This window comes from Nicotiana tomentosiformis, chromosome 12, assembly GCF_000390325.3.
Source record: "Nicotiana tomentosiformis chromosome 12, ASM39032v3, whole genome shotgun sequence".
Taxonomy (NCBI): domain Eukaryota; kingdom Viridiplantae; phylum Streptophyta; class Magnoliopsida; order Solanales; family Solanaceae; genus Nicotiana; species Nicotiana tomentosiformis.
In genome coordinates, this window is record NC_090823.1 from 93,964,922 (window position 1) to 93,973,010 (window position 8,089).

At 38.7% G+C, this 8,089-nt stretch overlaps 1 protein-coding gene across 1 annotated transcript; it reads right to left on the reverse strand.

Moving 5' to 3' along the window:
* Positions 1-3,649: 3,649 nt before the first annotated feature.
* LOC104094136 (LIM domain-containing protein WLIM1-like) lies at positions 3,650-5,070 on the reverse strand. Its single transcript, XM_009600005.4, has 5 exons — positions 4,728-5,070; positions 4,439-4,535; positions 4,325-4,359; positions 4,149-4,238; positions 3,650-4,044 (listed from the first exon to the last, which is right to left on the reverse strand). The coding sequence occupies exons 1-5, from the start codon at positions 4,860-4,862 to the stop codon at positions 3,838-3,840; spliced, it is 564 nt and encodes a 187-aa protein (XP_009598300.1). The 5' UTR covers positions 4,863-5,070; the 3' UTR covers positions 3,650-3,837.
* Between the last annotated feature and the right edge of the window lie 3,019 nt (positions 5,071-8,089).

An 8,089-nucleotide genomic window follows, 5' to 3' on the forward strand; every position in this document is an offset into this window, starting at 1 on the left:
TGCAAAATGGCAAATCCTGCTCACAGAGTTCGACATCGTCTATGTCACTCGCACCGCAATGAAAGCACAAGCTTTGGCAGATCATTTGGTAGAGAATCCAGTTGATGATAATTAGAAGCCACTTAGCACATACGTCCCAGACGAAGAGGTCAACTGAATAGAGGAAGTAGTTCCGGACGACAACCATGTATAGAAAGTGTATTTTGATGGGGTTGTCAATATCAAAGGAGTTGGGATCAGGGCAATTCTCATCTCACTTATTGGACAGCATTACCCTGCAACGACCCGACTTCGGTTCTTCTGTACCAATAATACGACATAATACAAAGCTTATATCCTGGGTCTTAAAATGGCCCTCGATCTGGAGGTGCATGAACTATTGGTTATGGGAGATTCCGACTTGCTTATCCGGCAAGCCCAAGGCAAATGGGAGACTCGAGATATCAAGCTTATTTCATACATACAATGTGTAAAGACCTGAGCAAAAGATTAAAATCCATCGAATTCAGGTACATTCCTAGGTTTCACAACGAGCTAGCTGACGCCTTGGCTACCTTAGCCTCGATGCTCCCTTGTCCAAGCAACACTCATATCGATCCATTGCAAATCTAAGTTCGGAATCAACATGGTTACTGCAATACAATTGAGGCAGAACCAGATGGTGAGCCATGGTATCATGACATAAAAGGATTCTTGAAAACAATGGAGTTCCCAGAGCATGCCAAGGGAGATAAAAAAAGAACTATAAGGCGGCTCACTGGTGGTTTCTTCCTGAATGGGGAAATTTTGTACAAAAAGACCCCAAATTTAAACTTATTGAGATGCATAGACTCCATAGAAGCTGAACGGATCATTTGGGGTTATGTGGGCCTCACATGAATGGATACGGTTTGGCGAAGAAGATTCTGCGGGCAGGGTATTATTGGCTTACTATGGAGTGAAATTGCTTCAGTTTTGTTCGCAAGTATCACCAATGCCAGATTCATGGCGACCTGATTCACTCGCCTCCATCAGTGTTTCATCTTATGTCCTCTGCTTGGCTTTTCGTTGCTTGGGGAATGGATGTTATTGGTCCAATCGAGACAAAGGCTTCAAATGGTACACAGATTCATTCTAGTTGCCATTGACTACTTCACCAAGTGGGTGGAGTCAGTTACTTTCAAAGCAGTCACCAAGAAAGCAGTGGTATACTTCGTTCATTCTAGCATCATTTGTCGTTTTGGTTTCCCAAAGATCATTATCACTGACAATGCGTCCAATCTAAATAGTCATCTGGTGAAGAAGGTATGCAAGCAATTTAAAATTATGCATCGCCATTCTACCCCTTACCGGCCAAAAGTCAATAGAGTCGTTGAAGCGGCTAACAAGAACATCAAGAAGATTCTTAGGAAGATGATCCAAGGGTCCAGGCAATGGCATGAAAAGTTGCCTTTTGCTCTTTTGGGATACCGCACGACTGCTCACACATCAGTGGGTGCAACTCCTTATCTGTTGGTATATGGAACTGAAGCTGTAATACCAGTTGAAGTTAAAATTCCCTCTCTCTGAATCATTGTGGAATTGAAGATTAAAGACATTGAGTAGGTCAAGACCGATTAGAACATCTAATGTTGATTGATGAAAAATGGCTATCAGCAGTGTGGTTTAGCCAGTTATACCAGCAAAGAATGGCACGCGCTTATAATAAGAAAGTGCGCCCAAGGCACTTAGAGGTAGGCCAGCTCATTTTGAAATGCATCCTTTTACACTAGGTAGAAACTAAAGAAAAGTCCGCCCCGAGCTGGCAAGGACCCTACATCATCAACAAAGTATTACCATAAGGGACTTTGCACTTGGTAGATGAAGAAGGACTGGTACCAGACATGACTATTAATCCAGATGCAGTCAAAAGATATTATGTTTGATATATACCCACTGCGGAACTTTCACGCATGATTTTCTCAGATCGAGATGACGAAGGATATCACTGCTCATCATCTCAAATATGTGTCACCCTTTTGAGCTGTATTTGTCGTCTTTGTTTTCCCTCTTTTTGGAACTTATGTAACTTGTAAAAGCAAAAATGAAAAGGAAAAAAAAGAAGAGAAAAATCAAACAACAAATCTTTTGAGTAAATGAACTATGTCTGACCTGATTCCGAAAGGATACGTAGGCAGCCTTACCTTGGGTTCAGTCCCATCACAACAAAAAATTCATATTCCCAATACTCCAAAGTTGAGGCAAAAGTTTGTTTTATTTTACAGTTTTTTTCCTGTAAAAACAGTTCCAAAAGTTGTAATTCAGTTCAAGGTTCTTTTCGCCTTTTCCCTGTTAGAAACTTCTAATCGATCTTTGAGAATATTTGAAGTCCCCATGACAAGGGCGTATGACAACCTTCCGCATGCAGTATCTTCAAAAACAAATGAGAGTCTTATCGGTGAAAACTTGTATGGCCACTATAAGCGATAGAGAGCAGAGAAATGAGAGAGTTTTATTGGTGAAAACCTAGATGGGCACCATAAGGCGATGATGGTTAGAGAAATGGGAGAGGTCAGTTAGCGAAAAACCGCAAAGGGCATTATTAGCCGAATGAGAGTCTTCGATACTCGGGCATAAGCACAACCAAGACAATTTCAAAATGAACATTTGCGACAAATTTTGAGAATTAGACAGCTCAGACGGATCAGGAGTCTAGTCCAAAATGCATGTCATGATTCATTGAAATCGGCACACCTCCAGATAAGTCTCCCTATCCTTCTCCCTAAAAGGGTCACCTTTTGTTTAGACACAATTCCTTTTTTTTACTTTCAATTGCTCTTATGTTTTTCCCATAAATAGTTTTTGAGTCCCTTTCGGTCTAATCTTGCATCAAAAGTGAAGCAAAGAAATGGCTGCAAAACTGGCTACAGTTTTCTCGTAATACTGAGCACAATTTGGGGCATATACAGCATTAATAAAGGCACGAATCTGTCTGTGATCTCTTTTGCTAAGCCGAACAAAGTGTCTCAAAGAAACTGAAAAGGTCACCTAAGCAAGACTTGATTCATGGGAAAAGTTGATAAGCACTACATACACAAACTGATATTGGGTGCAAGACAACTAAGTTTGATTTTAAAGGAAAAATTTTCTCGCTTTAGGGACAAGGATTAGCGGTACTTTGGATATCTGGGTATGAAACATTTGGGGCAACATCAGAAAGCCAATGTCTCCAGAAAGCGATATAGAGTATTCCGAGTATTTTGGTACCACTCTCATAGAATTAGTTCTTCGACAACGGAGTGGCCGTGAATTCAAACTCCTTAGGGCATCAAGGCCACAAACCGACCACCACTTTGAAAAATCACAATTTTTCTTTGTTTGGAGTAGGAACAAAGCAGTGCAGAATGGCGATTGTCAAAGGACGAATGTCACCGAAGTGTAAGTTTCCGCAAAATCTCCATTTTCTTTTATTTTTAGCATGCATCACTACTGTTCATATAGACCACCTATACAGTTTGATGGACCCTAAGTCGGGTAAAATGGTGAATACTTCTAGAAATCTGGTGCTAAGAAGTTGATACTATTGTAAAAGTATTGGCTAAGTTTGTGAAATATAGCTCGTTGTGTTTCACAGGTTCAGTCTATTACGCACCGACAAGAAGCAAAAAAGTTAACACAGACACCTAAAATATGATTCAGAATATTCAAATTGATGGAAGCAGATGAGAGAAAACTAGGCTGCAGAAGGAAGTACATTCATGGAAAATCCTGAAGTCTGCAGATGAATAACCATTATTCATATTCTAGATCAATAAAGCGGACAGTAAAAATGCAAGAAGAAAAAGATGAAGATGAACTACGTGATATACGGTTGGGAGTTTATGATTCTGCGATGACTTTAACTGAGTTCTTGTCGTGATCACCCTCGAGCTGGCTTAAGTTTCCTTTTTCCTTGATCAGTTGAATATGGTGATGCTTGCAGTAGAGGCGGCCCTCGTGTGCAATATAGTTGGACGGGCTAATTGTACAGCCACCATGGCTACATTTGAAGCAGCTTTTGTGGTATGGTGTTCCATTCACTGATACCTATAAATAGAGTCGAAATCCAAGATCTAGAGTCAATTAATTCAGAACGAGTATGATCTTATTATATATTATATATGTATGTTTAATTCTTTCTGCATATATACCTTTTCTGTTGGATAGACAGTATTCTTGCAGCCAAAACATTTCTCTCTTGTTCCAACAAACATGCTTGAGACTTTAGCTGCCTGTGGTTTCTGTTTTAAATATTCAACATAGATTAGTTATTTACAAAATATGCTCACATATGTTAACAAGATCGAGTTATTCATTTGTCACTTACCTCATCTTTCTCTGGCTTCACAATTTTGGGTGTCCCTGGAATAATTTTAATCTATCAGTAACTTTTTTCATTTGTAAAAATCAATTTTGAGTTATGCACTTTTTCTCTAAGTACCTTCAAAGCTTTTGTCCAGACTTCCAGTTCTTTTGAAGAGCTGATCAAAGTGAGGTCTACAGTAGAGAACTCCCTCAAAGGAATTGTAGTTGCTTAGCTGCAATTGAAGATAATAATAAGCATTGCTAATTAAGATGGAAAATTGGATTAAGAAGTCTAAATCTACTTTCTTTCTGAAATCTATTTTCTGATATGTTTTTACGCCACAGAAAATGAATGACTGAATACAAATCTGAACAATGAGCTCTACTGAATTGGCTTAAAAAAAAACAAAATGTAAGAAACAAACCTTGAGAGTACCCTTGCAGTGATGGCATCTGAAACAAGCTTTATGATAGACTCTATTGTCTGCAGTTAATTTATCAACCAAATACACAGTCTTTTCACATGCCATACATTTCTGTGTTGTTCCTGCAAATGCCATTGTCAAGTTTTTAGAGGTAGTAAACTAGTGTTTTCTGAGTCTTTCCCCCTGTCTTTCTTGATTTTTGTGGCAGAGAGCTCTCGGTCTTGGAATTGGAAAGGAGAATGGGGGCAAGATAAGAGGAAGAATGTAGATAAAAAGTTATGGTGAGGCAAAAAGGAGCAATTTAACTAATTGAGAAATGGACATTTGATTGTCATTTTATCCCCACTATGAAGCATCCAACTACCCCACTTAAGGCCTTTTTCTTTTTAGGCTTCCCCTAAATTTTTACACAATTTTGTCATTTGATTTAAGGTATATATCAAGTTTTGGCTAGAAGGGAAGCCTTGCCGCAATGGTATAATTAAGAGGCTTGAAAAAAATCTGGTATGAAAAAAATCTTTTGTAAAAATTTAAGATAAAATTGTGTACAATGGACCAATACGGTCTTTCTCTTTTTCGACCCTTGTGCATAACGAGAGTTTTATCGAGTTTTTGCTTCTTTTGAAGGCAAAAATATAAATGTATAGTTACTGAAAAGAAAATAAATCAGTGAAAATGAGGATGAAGTCAGTCATGATTGTTACTTGCGTAGCTATCAAAGTTCACATGCTGTGTTGGAGCCCAGTTGGTAAAATGCGACTGTCTTTACAGCTTCAACTGATTTGCTACTGATATAGTAATATCACATGAATTACTATCACCTACTCTTATGAGATATCTACTGTCATCAAAAGACCGTTAATTTTTTTCCTTCTTGAATTATTTGGTTGTTTTGAGTGGACCATATTGTTGTCATCAATATGAAAATAAAGTTTTGTTGGACCATATGCATACAGTTCCGTTAGACTGATTTTCAAATTCAAATACCAAGCCAGTGGCACTCACTCTTTCCCCATCCAAAGGGGGCACATGTCGCAATCATAAATTGATATGCCGTCAATAAGTTATTACTAGTTTAAGTATTTTTTATACTTACGATGTTCGACACATTTACCTTAATTTCACAAGGTCACATTTACCTTTATTTCACAAGGTACTTGCTACCTAAACATTGTTTATCTAGTATCTTAATGTTATTGATACATTAAAATCTTTGAGAATTCAAATGCATGCTATTTTGCTGGACTCGTCTAACATTTAATTAAAATGCTACAATCTGGTTTCTTTCAAGAGAGGGAGAGATGTAATTTCGAAGTCGTTGAGAAGTTGAGGTCCTTTTAATAATTTAAAATGGTAGCCATATTCCTTCCGAAGGGATCAATTTTTTCTTTAGATCAGTAAGGTTTGGTGGAATGGTATTTAACTATCAAGTGAAAGAGAGCTTTTTCTATGACGAATATGATAAAAAGGGACACCTTTCGACAACCAAATAGTTTCTTATGATAAGTCTGTTTAACTCAAAATATAGATCTTGGTCCAACCAATTAGATTTAAATTAAGAAGAGTCAATTTTAGCCAATAATATTCTCCAAAAGATAAGGTAATCGATTTTATGACAGATAATGTGTATATTTTACCGAATAGTAATGAATGTGAGCAACAATAACAGTATTCAATGGTCCAAAGAGATGAAAGATAGCATTAAATAGTATTAAATATCAATTAATGATATTTAAGTAGATAAAAACGTGTGAGTCACCTAAAAAGGGGTGAGATATGTGAATATTCTTTCTCACAATGAAGAATGATTGATGAGCCTTAGAACACTCAGGTTGTTCTTGAATCAAGTGGAAAAGCTAGACAAGAATCTTAGTAAAAAGAATATTTTCGTATGCTTGTAATATGGTCAGATTCTCTCTATAAAGTCAATGTGTTTTCTTATAAGTGAATATCACATGTCCCCTATCATTGTGTCTCTTTCTATTTATAGGGGACATATTCCTAGAAACCCTAATAGTACATGTGCAGAGAATATCTACTAGAATATTTTTTTTAGTGTCATATCTTAAAGCTAACCGTTATAACTCTGCCTAGGGTGCTTGACCTCGACCTTGATCTACGAAGACTTCTCGACCTTGATCCTTGCTTACTCTTCGACCGTGACCTTCATCATTTTTGGAACCATTTCGACCTTGGGAAGGTCTTCATTGGAGTCGTGTTGATGACACACGACAGTCTGTGAATGCCTCCTTAATGTTAACATGGTTTGATCATATTAGAGATAATTTTTGACTCATACAGTTAGTCCCTCCGCTAATTGAAGTCGTCCTCGCAGGTGAGCTCAATGAGCGGATACTGTCGTTTTCGGTGGAACTTATCAAGTAAGCTGCAAGAGTCATAATCGCCTTGTCGAACAGGCCACGTGGCCCTCCGTGGGCCACATATTTCAAATAACTCAAGTTTCCCGGGCAATTTGTTGGAGTTATCCTGTCTAGGGATTGGATTGACATCATGACATCAGACGTCATTATGACGCATATTCCCGATACGTTGCCTCGATTCGTGCATGATCTTTGATTGTATCTGCCATTTTGATTTTGGTGCCAATTATGACGAGCCGTTTTCGGGTTTAGTGCCATGATCTTTATAAATACAGGTTTTTGGACTTGAGTTTGAAGTTTGTTTCTTCTAACTTTTTAGAGCACCATCCTTCTTCTCGCCATTTTCTTCTATGAACTTTCTTTCCTCACTCTACTTCCCTACACCATCTCCATTCTTTTCCGCTTGTTATTCGTCTTTATTACTTTACATCATGTCTGACTTATCATCAAACGCTAGTGAGGGGAGTCGCGTTGCTCCTTTGGCAGTTATGTTTCCTTCTCATAGGGAGGGTGCTTCCGCTATTGTTGATTATGAATCATTCTCGTCAGTGGAGGAAATAATTCCTCGCACTCCTGACGTTAGGTCCGACCTCACTCGGTCACCGGACGCCGCGCCTGGGATTTTCCAATCGACGATGACGCCTAAAGAATTGGCAAAACTCAAGGCCAAGTTCAGCCTTCCAAACCATATCGAACTGATCCCGGCTGGTGAGGACGTGGTGCAGGTTCATTGTCCCGGATACTGCGGTCTATACACTTATCCCTTCCTCATCTTTTATTCTTTCCTGCTCCTTCCATTGGTGGAGGAATTTTGTTGTCACTACGGCATCTGCGCTGCTCAGCTTGCGCCGTATGTCTATAAAATTATTAGGATGCTGACCAAATTTGCCGAGCTGGCCAGGGTTGAGCTGACGCTGCAGCATTTGGTTCATCTCTTCGTCCCTAGCTTCTATAGGAAAACGATGATGAATCTTCAGCACC